The following is a 15172-nucleotide window of genomic DNA, read 5'->3' as shown; positions in this document are numbered from 1 at the left end:
CAGTACTCTATCAATATGTCTTTTGCTCAAAGCTTCTACTGCTTCCCCATCTTCACCACCTATCGCAATGATGTGCCTCTCTCCCCTGAGACAGGTATTATTGAGGCTAATCATGTCCGCAACTTATACTACATTTATGCTAACCGCCACAATGATCACCCTTCACCCTACTCAGAAAACCATCCTGACCCTCTGGAGCGGCGCATTCATGCTATGCCAGATGTTGAGGTGTTCCTCATGGCTGATGATCACCCTCCCCAGTGGTTCCTAGGTGTTGACCTTGCCCATGCTCTCCATGGGGCCTACTACCATGCTCTCCAGGTCTTTGGGGATGCTGTTCAACCCACAGGATGGAATCGCCATGATCCTTGGGGCAATTATGATTATGCCTCTAAGCTAGAAGAGATCAACTTCCCATACATCCCTCGTCCTATCTGCTTCACTTGCGATCTCTACCACTTCCCCTTTGACACCTTCCATGAATTACAGCGCCAAGTCCACCACAACAATTTCTATGTCATCTGTCTCAACGCGCTTTCCATCATTATTAATGCTACCAAGCAGAACCATTACAGCAACCTGGCTCATGTTGGGTACATTCGTGGTTCCCCTGCTTGCGTATCAGCACACCGCTTCTGGTGTCGTCTACACGGGCACCCTGTCATTGATAGCTCTGAAGACAATTTATCAGATGCGGGTAAGCAGAATTTGGCATAGAATTAATATGTGCACTGAATATACAAGGATATGTGTCACAGGATTCCCTATCAACAACTACAACGCCGACGATGAGTCCTTGGGCCCGCTTACGCCGCCAACTGAAGTTTCTTTGCCGCCTGCGTTGGAAGAATTTGCGGAACAGATCTTCAACTACGCCGCTTGGGGAATCGAGCCTCCCGTCATCCCTGAGTCCCACGGAATCCAATGGCTGGGACAGCAATACGGCGATTCATTCACTGCGCCGGAGTTTGAGCCCTTGCACGCCGCAAGCAATGCAGGCGAGTACCCTGCACCTCCCAACAGCAGCAACTATGAGCTTGACGTCAACGCTCTTACCGAGCAGCTTGCGCAAGTGGCCGTTGTACAGGACGCCGATCCCGCACCCCCGTCCTTCAGCGCCGACTTCGTCAAATCTATTTGGGAATGGCCTGGAGAACCTCAGCCCGTCGCCGACCTGGGACCTCCTGAGTGGCCCTCCGTACCACAGCAGCACACGCCTCCGTTTTCATGGGAAGACCATTGGCACGAGGTTCGCGCCCGCGACTTAAGGACCGAAGGAGATATGGACTTCAACATTGGCGGAGGTATCGAAATCAACGCTAACCATGTCATTCAAACTCGTCCTGTAACCTCTAACTAGTAGTCAGCGTCGCCTTTAGCCTTGTAACCTCCAATCCGTGCTTTCAGCACCTCCTTTCCTGTACTCTGCAACCATTAATGCTCTACTCGCGAATCTGATCGTTTTTGACTCGTCTAAATAATCGTCGCTAAGAATTCGACCCTTATTCGTGTGAACGTCCCACCACACTTAGTATCGATCGATAGCCACGATTCGATAGATATTGATAGCACTTTTAACTAAGTCAAAAGCCTCGGATTTGACCTTGTAATAATTACAACAAGTAAATACCCTGCACCAACTGAAGACTCAGAGCGGGTGACTAAGCCTTAAGCGCCCATGGCTCCGACACCTTAAGACTTAGCAATAAAATTAAGGAATTTAATTCCAATTTCAAGGGGTATAATCAATTAGCATCAAACCTTTAATTAGGAAGCCATCTCTTGATAGGATAAGTCCAGATTGGGGGGGATATGTTATGGATATGACATTTCTTCTTTAATCTGTACTTATTTTATTAATTACACTAGTAATCTCACAGTAAATAAATGAGATAAAGATGCGAATTAAGGTTTTCAAGGTCCCTCTATCCAATAGTGACCTTTACAAAACCTACAAAGCTCAGGAATACCCTTAATATGCAATGCCTTTTGCATATATGCTGTTTTCTCACTCATTTAAATATATATAAATTCAGCTGAGTAGATAAACAGTAACAAGTAATATTTCTCTTGTTTGTAGCATTTATTATTCAAGATTCTATCTTGTGGCTACACACAGAAATATTCAGGGTCCCCCCTGTCGCATAGGCAAGTGCTCCGGCGCTTAATCAGCCCTTAAGCGCCGACGCACTAAATGCGCCTTTTCTCCATCACCCGGGCATCTCACACTGCCGAATCACTTGCGCTTAGGTGCGCATGTTTGTGCGCTCCAGAACGCTGGGTCAAACTCCCAAAACGGACAACATTTGGCTGAGTTATGCCCCATTTACTGTAAGTACCCAATGCAGAGGTATCCTACCTTTGGGACTGTTTACTCCAAGGATGAAACACTTAGCCTTGGGACATCTAAGGACCCACACAGGTAAATACTGCCTTGGGGCAAACATTGCCTTGGGGCAAATATTAGGATCTGTTGTTTGTTTACTATGTACCAAAGTATTGGCTCCCTCAAGTGTTTCAGTTGCCACATATACCTCCTGTACCCCCTCTTGGTATCAATCATGTATATACTTGTTTGTGCGCCTTCTCAGGGTATAAAAGGACCCTGTGAAGACGCTTCTAATGCATCCATTTATCCACTCTTATATATTGACATATACACACAAGCCTTTAACAGCTTATCTGCGCATTTACTTTAGTGATTGACTCACTGTAAATAGCATAGGAGGTTATTTGGCGCACTAAGACCATAGGCCAGTCCCAACAGACACAGGGTAACCTATTAGTGTACTTACTGCGACCCTGTGCCCCTTGACTGTCACAGTTGTTGAGTTCAACATTGAGTATAGTGCAACGATACTGTAAGGATTGTTGTGATTGAGTGATAGTGTTTCAATCCACCATACCCCTTATATTGTAGATAGCTTTATCTACAATATCTCATAAATCCTAGATATATTTTAGGTAAACCCCATAAGTCTTAAGTCTTACTTAAGCATATATAAGTCCTATACTTATTAGGCAAATCCTATAAATCCTGTACATTAGTCAGGTAACTCTCTTACCTAAGGTACTATCCCAGAGACCTTAGGTATACATACCCCTAGTCACTTAGGCTTAAGTAACATTAGTCTAAGGTACTATACATAACCAACCACCTGCACTTCATAGTTGCTAGACTATTTGTTAGGAGTTGTTATTCCTGATAATCTAGCCTATATTGTGCATATATTCTGTGCATATATTCTGATTCTTAATACTAGTTCTTAGTTATTCTCATATACATTTTGTATATAGTAATTCTTTCTTACTCCTGTACTTACACGACTCTTAACACTGTATCCTCCCCCTTGTTCCACTGAGGATGCTCCTGACGCCCTGGAACTCGGCCGGCTAGTTTTGCTCTCCGTTGTATGCGCTGAGCTTTTGCCTTTTGTAGCCTTTCTGGATGCCTTTGGCGTTGACTCTAGGGGGACTTTGCAGGCCGTGCTCATTCTTGAGGCCAACCTGGGCTTAACGCTAGGTCCTACCGAGGGCGCATTGTCAGCGTGCCCGGTGGGAGCTCCGTCTTGTCCTGTGTTTGACATTTGGGTAGCTAATTCCAAATGTGAGTGTTCTAATGTGTTCTTAAGTACTTATCTAATGTCCAAAACTAATTATATGTCCAACAGTATCTCTCCTCCTCCGGTGATCAGTCGTCGGGTTCGAGAATTGATTGAACAAACGTAAGCCAAAAAATGTAAGGTTGTAGAATTCGTACGGTAACTGTAATGTTAGTAATCAAATGTAATAAACAACCTTGCGTGAATCAATACGAGTGAGACAATAGTAAACCAGAGTTTAGAGTCAAGCGAGTTGGCTATCGAAGTCAATTGAATTAAAAGTATTAAAGTACAAAGTTGTGAGTCTACATGCTAACTATTGATAGGTCTTTTTATATGTTTTCAACACGGGTATTCTGCTGTTGCATATACCTGCGTGTGGTATCATTCAGTCTTATTCCAATTCTTGGCCTAGCACTTGTGCTAAGGCTTTATTTCATTATATCTTATCATTAACGTCCGCAGCTACTGCGGGCTTGTTTGTTACTGCGGTATGAAATATATTATGTATTTGATTTCTCTTTATAGTGTGTAAGGTTCGGGGGCCTCGGGGCCGTGTCCCGGGGTCACGTGCTCCTTACAGCATACATGTGTTGAAGAGCTTTGTTTGCATGGCTCGCGCCTTGTTGTCATTTGGTTTGCAGTCAAGGTCCGGTATGGGAAGATACCCAATCAAAACCATTGCACGGTTTGAATGAGCACGCCGGATATGTTTTGGTAAGTTTGCGATTGTAAAGTATACCGGGTGAGCCTTCTTATTCCCACAAAATCCCGTCAAGGGTGTCTGATCTGACGCTATGATGTATCTTCCCATGGTCGCGTATTTGTCCTTGAACTTTTGCTTTAAGCTGGTAAGTCTTAATACTATCCCAGAATCAGGGCCGGACTAACCTGAAGGTCCCACCACGCTTGCGATGCATTGGCGTCTCCGTATTGGCGGTTGTGCTTTCCTGGTTTCTGACCAGCATAATGTTGCTCGGGGCGGAAATGATACTCGTCTTTCAGTGCAAGTATCGCAAAGAGCTCCTTGAACACATCCGCCGTGTTTCAATACCAAAAGATTACTTTTTCAGTACCTTTGGGGCCATCCAGCTGATAAACTTTGAATCGCCATCCAGAACGGCACGGCAGTTTATCCACGTCCGCCATCAACTTATAATTCGACAACCACGGCATTTGTCCCTTAATCTATGCGAATCAATAAGCAAAAATCAGCTACAAGGTATGTTTACACGCACCTTATTCAGTCTAAGAAATTGTTCCCGCTCCTTAACACTGAGGCGGCTCTCTAGCAAGAATTCCGCTATCTCAAAGTTATTGGGGTTGGCAAGTTCTCCTATATCCCCTGGAACTCCTAGTACGTGTTTCAACATTTCTTCTTTTGTCGCCATTCAAATAGGTGTCCCAACCGTCTTCACTGGGTAATCCTCAATCCACACGCGCAGTTTCTTATCATATTGCAGGGCGCCAGTTGAGCTTGTAGTTGCATTGCTCTTGTCTTCCGGGACAAACATACAAAAATTGTATTTGTCAGGCCCAGGGAGCCAAAATCCTGGCTGCTCTGGTACCTGGTCTGCTGCATCCGATCCTGGCACCTGGTTGCCTAATTGGCCTCCGCCCTGCATCTCCACATCCTGAACGTCTACCAGCTTATAATCGATATCCGGTCCATTGTCCTCTGATATGGTAAGTGAGCTGAGCATTTGTAATGAGTTTGCATAGAATGAACTCACCGTCATACGTATTGGGTTCACTTCCTACAGCTTTTGTCCGGTTCAACTTGTGAATTTCCTGGTCGCGCTTCTTATGGCAGTCAAGGGTATTCAAAATATGCTTTTTGACCGCAGATATCTTCCTGAACATATGACCGCAGATGTGACAGGCAAGGGGACTGGCTTTGATACGGCGTAAGGGCATGCAGCTTGTGTAGACATTGATAATATTCCAATGTTGCATTCCATAGTGAATATACATTGCATTCCTTGTTTTGAACGTGCGTGGACATTTTGAACAATGAAAGGGGTTTTTTTGGTGCAGGTGAGGCATAATCGTAGTCGTGAAAGAGATCTGGCTGGCCTCAAAGGACTCTGGACAGGGACAGTGGTTTCTACCGCTGGTACCTCTCCTTTGCGTTTCGGAAAATATACTATAAAACGGCTTCCCCATGTTCAAAAAGACTTGTCTCAATTCACCACCATCTCAGCGATTGCAACATATTGTTACTTTCAACTCAATGACGGTTTGGAGTCGGAAGCTGAACCGCAACTTAGGCGTAGTGAGCGGACAAAGACCCCCTTGCAGAAGGGTGAACTGTATTGTGAGTTTGGATCAACTATATGCACTATGGAATCATAGCTAATATATGAGCAAACTATGAAGGGGCTTCCCGCAAAAAGCCTGCAGATTGTCGGGAAAACTTTGAACGCAAGAAGACCGTCTAGAAGAAGCGGGCCGCTGCCGCAATGGATGCCCCTTTGTCGCCCAGCGCACGGCCACCGACGGCCAAGACGGGGATTCCAAGCCCGCCCCTTAAACAAAGAAAAACGTCCGCGTCAACAATTGAAAAGGTGTCTGAGGGGAAAGGGAAAGGAAAAGAGCCCGTCACGCCGGCGGCCATATTGTCCAAAAGTAGTCGCCGCTTATTAACTCCTATTGAGGAGGATGATAAGGGTCCCTATGCTCAATTTGATCACCCCGGGCCTCAACCCAAACCAAGTAAGTTTGATGAACATCTTGTTGATCGATGGGAAACTCACACGTGATACAGCCAACGACCCCATCAATGACGGCGTTGTACTCGAGGAGTGGCAGCGCCAACGCTTACTCTGGTTTTTAGTCCAGCGCAATGGTCGACCAATTGACCTGGATTTGGACTATGACAAGATGAAGAAAACTACTTGGCCCTGACGGAAACTGGCATTCTGAGGACAAGACACGAGATGCAAGTATCTTTGTAGGAAGGCTGTTCGGTGCCCCAGCCAATACTCGTATCCACAAGGAGGAGATAGGCCAGTACAACAATGAGCCATCTCCTCGCAAACCCGTTCCGGTATGTGTGCCCATTATTATTCATTTAACGTCCATTCACGGTGCTTCATGTTTCAAGGTGAAGGCTTAGCGACCCCACCAGCCGAATCAGCCCTGCCGCCAGGTAACAAGACTCAAAAATCTAACACGGCTACGAATCTCTTCAAGCCCAAGCCACCCAATGGTCCTCACAACCTGTTGCAATTGGAGAACCTCCCACAACGCGCATCTCAATCAACGTAAGTGATATTGACTACTTAAGTCTCATTTATGATTCCAACTTATTGTGTTTCACAGCGGCAAAAGGCTCAAACCTTGCATAATCAGGGCAAGCAAGTTGGTCATACAACAACCGAACTCTCATGCACCCGAAGTAGCTTCGGGGTCCTTTGCCGCGGCGCAGTCACGTCTGGTCACAACCACTGGGCAGCCTGTTTGCCCGTCAGAGTTTCCACTGTCGCAAGCTCAGCCATTGTACCCGTTGGAACCTTGGGGACAGTTGGGAGCTCCCGCTCCCCCTGACCGCAATTCCAACCTGCCCTTTGGCCCTTCGGGCTCCCATTCCTACCAACAACCCCCTCCGCCCAATTGGGCACCCTCACAGGCACCTCCCCCGGTTGCAACCATTTTGACCACAACACAGGACCCACAGGACCTTCCGGCTCAGGACCTTCCGGCTCAGGTTCCACCGCCCATCAAGCACCTCACCTAATCGCCCTTGGGATCTTCTCTCCCGTATTGGCATCCTTCAGCAGCGCCGGCACAGCAATCCAGCCCAACATCTCAACATGGCCAGTTCCAAGCTCAGCCAAGGCGCAACAAAATGCTGGGGGGTCGGGAAGAGCCTCCAAGGCAGAACTCCCAGCCAATTCCCTCCAACGCCGCTCAGCACAACCAACAACAACATGTATCGTTGAACTCGACCAGAAGCGGCCCTTCTAGCTCCGGAGCTTTGCTTTGCTCCAAATCCAAGAGGTCTAGTGCCAAACAAAAGAGGAGTAAACGGGGAGCCAGCGGTAACCAACATGTTGGGGGAGGGAATGGTCATACCAGTCAACAATTGCAAGGCAATGAAGCTCCCGGTGAGTCTATGCAAAATATTTTTAGTTTCTCTTACTCACTTCTGTGCTGGTTCTTATTTAAAGCTCAGGACAAGGACGAGGGCGGGATGGAAGGTGATGAAGACAAACCAATAGACACGCACAAGGTATGTGGGTGCCCGTAGTTACTACGCCAAATAATTCTCAACATCTCACCAACAGAGCGGCAGTCGTGGGCGGCTCAAAGACTTTCACGGGCCTGAGAAACATGTACTACAATGGGCGGGTCGCTTGTTCATTGCTATCATGGCCAGCAGGGGAATGTACGAGACTGATATCAAAATTATTGACCAGCGTTGACTCAAAGCTTGGACCGCTGCATGCAAAGGAATCGAAGTTGACCCCAATGACTATCCAATTGCTCCGGCTCACGTGGAAAATGTGAGTAATCAAATAGGAGTTATCATGACATTGATTTATTCTGCCCCAGCTTGACGACTGCCTGTGCGCCTGGCGTAGTCATTCTCGAGATCACATGGTGGATCACGTCAAATATTTTCTTCAATGCTCAGATGAGCCGTGCCGAGGTGAAGGAGGAAGTCGAGCAACTGAAAACTGGGGCACTGCATATGAAGGTAACTTAAGCTGAAATGTCGCATCAATAGCTAATCTTGTGGATTCAGCCCAATTTGGAGCCAGGGACCGGGTATTTCCAGCACCTGCTCCTTCAAATCTTCCTGAACGAAAATTTGTTTAAGTTCAAGAAGGATATCGGTCCTCAGTTCCCTCAATACTTCAAAAAAGTCACCTGGGAACTCATTTGCTTCAGCTGCGCCATCATAAGTCTCTGGAATTACTCTCACTTGGCTCTGGACTCTTAACTTGCTTTCAGATTCAATTCCTTGTCGAGGAATGGGACACAGGTGTCCGTGTGAGGAGCAATCTTGATTTTGAGACCCAGCAAAAGGCCTATAACACTCACTTGGAAAGTCACGCGGTGTTTCTGGGTGAGTTGCCAGGACGTTGGGCACTAATTCAAGATCAGTTATTTGCACGCGCCTTGTAAGTATCTCTATGAGTCTACTGGAGCGTTTCTATTAACTACACTGCAAAGCAAACACAGCAGTGCCTCCAAATTGGCAATCCCTTTGGACAATAAGAATGTATTACGCCGCAAGGATGTACGGAGCAACGCTCCTAGCAAACAGGGCTTGCAGCTTGGCAAGAAGAGCAGGCCACCATGGATAACACTCAACAGATTGGTGTCAACCAAGGATTCAAGCAGGATGGGGAAGATTGGGCCGAGCAGGACAGGCTACTGTCACATGGAGGTTCTGCCAACAATACGCCCAAGAGGCAAAACAGCCACTACAACCACGACAATCGTGGCTACAAGCCAGAGCACAGCCGATCTCATCAACAGAGCAACGACCGCGACCACGTTCAACCGGGAGCGTTGGGAAACCCGGAACGGTCATTCAGAGCGCAGCCTGCCTTGTCAGGACAACAACCGAGAGTACCACCCAAACCAAGACCCACGTCAGGCCCAGACTCTTATTCTCAGCGCGGCAGCTATAGCCAAGGATTTGGCAATAACGGCAATCGTCAACATCCACAGGACTGGAATGACCAGTCGGGGCACGCGGAATTCAGCCAAACTACAATTATTGTGATAACCGTGAGGATCGCGCCAACTGGAACTTGTATTCACAGCGCTTGAATACCAGAATTTGACAACCGCAATGAGCGTCAGGGCCAAGGCGGTTGGGACTATTGCTTGCAGATTGGCCCGCAGCGTTCTAATTACAACCACCATGACTCCCATTTGCTCCAGGACAATTGTCATGGACGCAAGGACAGGAATGCCGTGCCGCGTTGATCACTCCTTGTCTGGCGGAGCCTGCAACACCCACAACCAACGCAAGTATCCGCAGGGCGGTAGCTTCAACGACGGTGGTATTACCAGCACCAGGGTACATCTCAGAGCCGCACCCTCCCAACAACCGCCCTCAATCACCTCAAAACAACTCTTGGCAGGATTCAACTGACGAGTTTGGTGACAACCACAACAAGTACGGCAACGACCTTACGGAAACTCAGAGGGATAGGACGATGGGGAGTTACAGCAACTACTAACCAGGCGTGCTCAAGCAAAAAAGGGTAAGTGTCTGCTTGATACACGCGGGTTGTTTCTTGCTCAATTTTTCAATCAGGTAGCTAAACGGCCCATGCAACGCAAACCCTTTCCCCTATTTAACCCGGTTCTATCCCGTTTCACCATCCTGCTTCTTTGCACTGCCTAACATTTTCTTCTCTTTTATCCTAATTCTCTGGGTATGCTTGAACATGTTGATTTATCAGCTTAGCATCTTCTCGTAATGTTGTTTTGTTTATCTGACCTATTGTTCCATTACCTTGTTGACTGATCATACGGTTGATTAAATTGGTTATAATACAAGCTGTCTTTCTGTACACAATGGGTGGATACAAAGGTCCCACTACACAGTGTACAATGGCAAGCAAATATTCTTACTCCGTATTGACCTCGTACTGCTTATGTAATGTACTCATACTACTCAGTCTCACAGCAGACGTGCCTCCAAGTTTCCAGTGGATGATGGGCCGGGCATGAACAAGCTGTATGTAATTTGTGTGTAAGCATAATCACAACTTTGCAAGATGTTGAACAATAGATAGCTTAGCCTGACTGAGAATGTAAGACCCAAAGTTACACCAGTGAATTTGGGAGAACATAGCAACTGGAGGTCACCCAGACTCATGCTCTGCTAATCTACCTAGATCTACCTAGACTTAAGTAGCGCGCATCTACCTATGTCTACCTAGATAACTCCCATCTACATAGCTCTAGGTAGCTCTACGTAGAGCTACTATAGTTTCTACATAGATGGGGAGTGTCTACGCAATCTACGCGTCTACGTAGTCTACTTAGACATACGTAGCAATCCCTTTTTTGATGGATGCTGTGCCAAGGGCGCTTATACATCCACATTCTGCACAGCCTGCAGCAAGCTTCTCATTTCAACCTATGCTTCTTTCTCACACTCTCCATTTGTAATTAGTAGTTCTTGAGTATATATAAAGCAGGGAAATTGCTTGGAATCACCAAGTTGATTTACCTGTCTACCTCACAGACAGGTTCCAGCAGAACAACTAAGTAGTTTGGACCCCTAATGTTATGGAATGAATACTTAGACATGCACCCTAATTGCCAATAGTGAATAGTGCAAACTAGAGTAATCATACTTGCTCTATCCAAATATGGGCATGGACATTACTATATTGGAAACTGGTGGTGCTACAAGACCTTTTATACTTTATTTCCTCATTGCACTTGCATGTATACACATTTAATCATGCAAAATGGTCATAATATTATTTCTATGATTTATAGAATTTTTTGTATTATACATTATATGTAGGAACAGTACTTACAGACCATAGAACAAGTGCAAGTCAGCATGGAAGCGCCAAAGGTCAGTGGGGCACACCAACGCCAATATTGGCAGGAAATAGGCATATTACTATGCAGACAAATACCAATAGGTTGGAGGCTCTGGCATCTCACTTCTCAAAAAGGAATTGTCTGATTCTGAGCCATATTGATGGAGAAACTAACCATTTAAGTTTCTAGCTTTTTCTATGAGATCCTACCTTGCCTCAAGGTTATTTTTAGCATTCACGCTAATGCAATTTAGTCATGTACACTCTAAAACATTCTATAAATAGCTCTGGGTCTCTCCCACTAGACTTATTAGGACTAATTGGTCTTTATGTATCAAATAGCTCAGACTGTACCTCTCACATAACTTCCCCTTTTGTACATCATGTATATAGTTATTTGTTCTCCCTCTGGGGTATATAAAGCCCCTGAGGAGACCCTTTGAATACATCCTTCTTTTCATCCCATTCTTACCTCTTGTGTGAACTCAAAGATCTATTAGATCTTCTTACTTGGTTGGAGTGTCTTTGCTTTCTTAGCCTCTTAAGCTCACTGAACTTAACCTGTAAGGCATCTTGGTGCATATAGCCTCTAGCAAGGTCCCAACAGATACTGGGTAGCTAGGAAAGTCTCTAGGGCAACCCTGAACCTCTTGAGTAAGTCAGTAGGGAGAGTTTAAGGCCTTGAAAGCAGCATATACACCTTAACTGAGTGCAATCTCAGTCAAATAAATTGATATTAATCCAGATAAATTACAGTAAGTTACTAAGGCTCTGTACTAACTTTTATACATAGGTATAAGCACAACCACCACCTGCAACTGCATTAATCACTTGATTACTTGTTAAGTGTAGGGATCACCCTGATTACTAACCCAATTTACCTTTATATGCTAGTTCATTGCCTTTTATATCCACAGATAGTTAATATATTAATCACTTTATTATCTTCTGTACTTAATTACATAGTCCCTAAAACCCTACTCTGTAACACCTAAGGTCCTTCACTCACCAGTAGTTGTCAGTAGCACTTCACCTCCAGGCCTAAGGCCCCCTCCATGCTGTAGATACACCTCCACACTGCCTTAAGTAGTCTAGATACAGTAGATAGCCTAGTTGTTACACCCTCTTGGAATTTACCACTGGACTCACACTATTTTTGTTGTACACCACTGTAAGGTGGGTACATGCTAGAGATGGGTGCTTAGGGCTGTATCTAATACAAGGTAAAGCTGACTAAGCTAGTGACTAAGGCTATACTACTACTAACTGTGATGCTTACAGTGTCCTACTGGTAATATTAATGGCAAAGGGCCTGAGGCCTGGGAGGTGTGGTGAGTCTACTGAGTGGGGATAAGCATGTACTACTGAGGACCTAGCTACTTAGCTAGGCTCTGAAACCTGTCTTGTATGAGAGACAAGGTAAAATTGACTTGGGGTCTCCAAGCAATTTTCCTGCTGTTTATAAGTCAAAGGGAACTATCTACATGTGGTCTGTGCGTGTGTGAATGGAAGACTACATGTGAAATAAGAAGAGTGCTGCAGGCTGCGCAGAAGCGTGGATTTATCCTAGATGCCCTTGGCATGGCATCTCAATGCGGCATCTTGGCATAATAAGCGCCAAGATCACATGATTGAAAAACTAAAGATAAAGAGTCCATAAAAAATACTAAAAATACTAGAAAAAAGAGGTGGTTCTGATGGTATAAATGTAAGGGTGTAACATTTTCTAATATTTTTAGTATTTTTACGGACTTAATATCTTTAGTTCTTCAATCATGTGATCTCAGTGCTTATTATGCCAAGATGCTGTGCCAAGATGCTGTGCCAAGGGCACTTAGGAGAAATCCACACTTGCACAGCCCACAGCACACTTCCTTTTCACATGTAGTCTTTTCACACATGCACAGGCCACATGTATTTTTTCTTTCTATATATACAACAGGAAAATTGCTTGGAGCCCCAAGTTGATTTTACCTTGTCTTTCATCTTAGACAGGTTCCAGTAGTCCAGTTAAGTAGTAGTCATTGCTCACCAGTAGTCTCACTAGCACCACACTCCAGGCCTAAGGCCCCCATTGTCATCAGAAGCCCCTTAGACTCTGCTTAAGCAGTTACCTATAGTATAGCCTTACTTAGTTTATTGTTACTGTAGTAGTATGGCCTTAAGCACCTGCCACTAGTGTGTACCCAACCTTACAGTTGCGTACAACACTAGTATGCTTGCAGTAGTAGTATGGCCTTAAGCACCCACCACTAGCATGTGCCCAACCTTACAGTTGGTGTACCCCTGGTGGGGTCCTGATCCTCATTGTCTCCTGGGGTTGGACTCTTGCTAGGGGTTAGATTCCTAATAAACTCCTTGATGAATGTTACACATTAGTTAGATGAACAAGTCATGAGACTGAGAACCATTTCTATATCAATTCCTATATAAGGGAGCACTCAGTCTGCATACATCACTTGTCTCAATGTTCTATGATAGCCATCAACTTGGTTGCTCTGGTTGCACTTTTTTGCATCTGATGCATATTTGTGTGATCCATCTGCACATTCACACAACTGCCCTGCTCCTGCTCCTGCCCTGCCAAGGTATATAAGCCCCTGTCCTCAGATATGATTGAGTTCCTTCCCATTTGTCTCCCCTCCTCCACAACTATCCCTGCTCAACTACTCCACACCACCTAATAAATTAGTTAAAGCATGTAAGTAATTCTAATGCTATAATACTTATTATTGAGCTAATAGCCTGTGTACACAAATGTTTCAATGGTTTTGTGGCACATTTTTTTGACCTGTGTTGCATGCATCTGATCTCCCAAAGACCATACATTTGCATTACTATGGTAAGTAGTTAATTAACTCAAGCTTTCCACTACCCAGTCAAGTACACAAACACTAGCAGTTCCGATACATGGGACCAAATACTTCCAAGCCCTGCACCTGCCTGGGATCACAAAATTATTGACACATCAGCTCTAGCCTCAAATGAGTACTCAGCTTCAACAAATAATTCCCCAAAGGTATTATGTAGTTATTTCTGTTATCTGTTCTGATACACTCTGAGTGGATGGCTCAAACTATCCGGCTGGCAAATGAATACCAAGGCAAGGACTAAGGTAAGTGACAGGACTACGCGGCACCAACATTATTGCTAACCTATGATTGGCTGCTGGATCACGTTTGTTCAGGCGCAAAGGCTTTTTTTTTCTCTGCCTCCGCGCTCTCGAGCCAAACAGCCAGCATCGAGAGGGGGTCCGGATTAGTACGGGGGTCGCATTTGCCAGTAATCCAGACCGGGTGTCGGATTTACTTATAGGGAGTTCGCACCCCGGGGGTCGGATCGCTGAGGTCGGATTGACCGTACCTTTGGGGTATACAGTGCGGTTCCGCCAGAATATTCAACATCCTTGCTATACAGAAACGATTATCTGTCTCTATCTGTTTCTTCATCGCTCAGTATGCCTTTCAAACCTCGGTGCGAATTACAATGCTATGTAAACTTCATGGACGCGATATAATGTACATTACCCAATCTGTGAACAACGAGGTGCCTGTGGCTCTAGAATTGATTTGGAAACCGTCAGGAGGCTTGATGGGATATGGAATGCTTTGGTTGGGATCCGAGAATGAGGATAATAAAAAAACGAGTCAACGATGGAGCCAGAGACGAGTAAAAATGAGATTTTGACTCTTTTCAGGTGGAACTTTGGGGGGAGGAGAGTTACAGTGTTACGCATATTGAATGACTTAATTAGGCAGACGGTTAGTGAGTTGCATTGCATGCATAAAAAGAAACAATGCTTAATGCACTCTTGGAAACCACTTGTAGGGGAGTGAGGCGCATACCTATGCATAGTATACTACTCAGCAAAATATGTGGGGTGGAATAACATGTGATTACACGTAATTGGGGTGTTGTAACATCAGGGTTTGGTAATGGTGTAATTGGTGTTACATGATGTTATAACTGTATATCATATCAGCGTTATCATGTGTACTTGTGTAATGACATGTTATTGGTGTGTTAATGCACCATTACCAA

At 45.2% G+C, this 15172-nt stretch overlaps 4 protein-coding genes across 4 annotated transcripts; 3 read left to right on the top strand and 1 right to left on the bottom strand.

Annotated features, from left to right (window-relative positions):
* Positions 1–15: 15 nt before the first annotated feature.
* On the top strand, positions 16–1360 carry RhiXN_10730 (uncharacterized protein; the record flags this gene model as incomplete). The annotated part of the gene is made up of 2 exons (XM_043330546.1): positions 16–697; positions 759–1360. 2 exons carry the CDS (start codon positions 16–18, stop codon positions 1358–1360), a joined length of 1284 nt encoding a protein of 427 aa, XP_043185891.1.
* A 2819-nt stretch (positions 1361–4179) lies between these two features.
* RhiXN_10729 (coatomer subunit beta) lies at positions 4180–5519 on the bottom strand (the record flags this gene model as incomplete). Its single annotated transcript, XM_043330545.1, has 6 exons — positions 4180–4443; positions 4494–4600; positions 4679–4790; positions 4841–4947; positions 5119–5280; positions 5336–5519. The coding sequence occupies 6 exons, from the start codon at positions 5517–5519 to the stop codon at positions 4180–4182; spliced, it is 936 nt and encodes a 311-aa protein (XP_043185890.1).
* Positions 5520–6064: 545 nt separating this feature from the next.
* RhiXN_10728 (uncharacterized protein) lies at positions 6065–7341 on the top strand (the record flags this gene model as incomplete). The annotated part of the gene is made up of 5 exons (XM_043330544.1): positions 6065–6317; positions 6370–6406; positions 6492–6655; positions 6709–6868; positions 6927–7341. 5 exons carry the CDS (start codon positions 6065–6067, stop codon positions 7339–7341), a joined length of 1029 nt encoding a protein of 342 aa, XP_043185889.1.
* Positions 7342–7452: 111 nt separating this feature from the next.
* RhiXN_10727 (uncharacterized protein) lies at positions 7453–9717 on the top strand (the record flags this gene model as incomplete). The annotated part of the gene is made up of 10 exons (XM_043330543.1): positions 7453–7711; positions 7775–7836; positions 7892–7992; positions 8024–8110; positions 8160–8304; positions 8353–8472; positions 8562–8731; positions 8784–8850; positions 8904–9347; positions 9397–9717. 10 exons carry the CDS (start codon positions 7453–7455, stop codon positions 9715–9717), a joined length of 1776 nt encoding a protein of 591 aa, XP_043185888.1.
* Between the last annotated feature and the right edge of the window lie 5455 nt (positions 9718–15172).

This window comes from Rhizoctonia solani, chromosome 14 (genome assembly GCF_016906535.1).
Source record: "Rhizoctonia solani chromosome 14, complete sequence".
In the NCBI taxonomy this organism is placed as follows: Eukaryota; Fungi; Basidiomycota; class Agaricomycetes; order Cantharellales; family Ceratobasidiaceae; genus Rhizoctonia; species Rhizoctonia solani.
The sequence above is the reverse complement of the archived record's forward strand: the minus strand, read 5'-3'. Positions and strand labels throughout refer to the sequence as shown.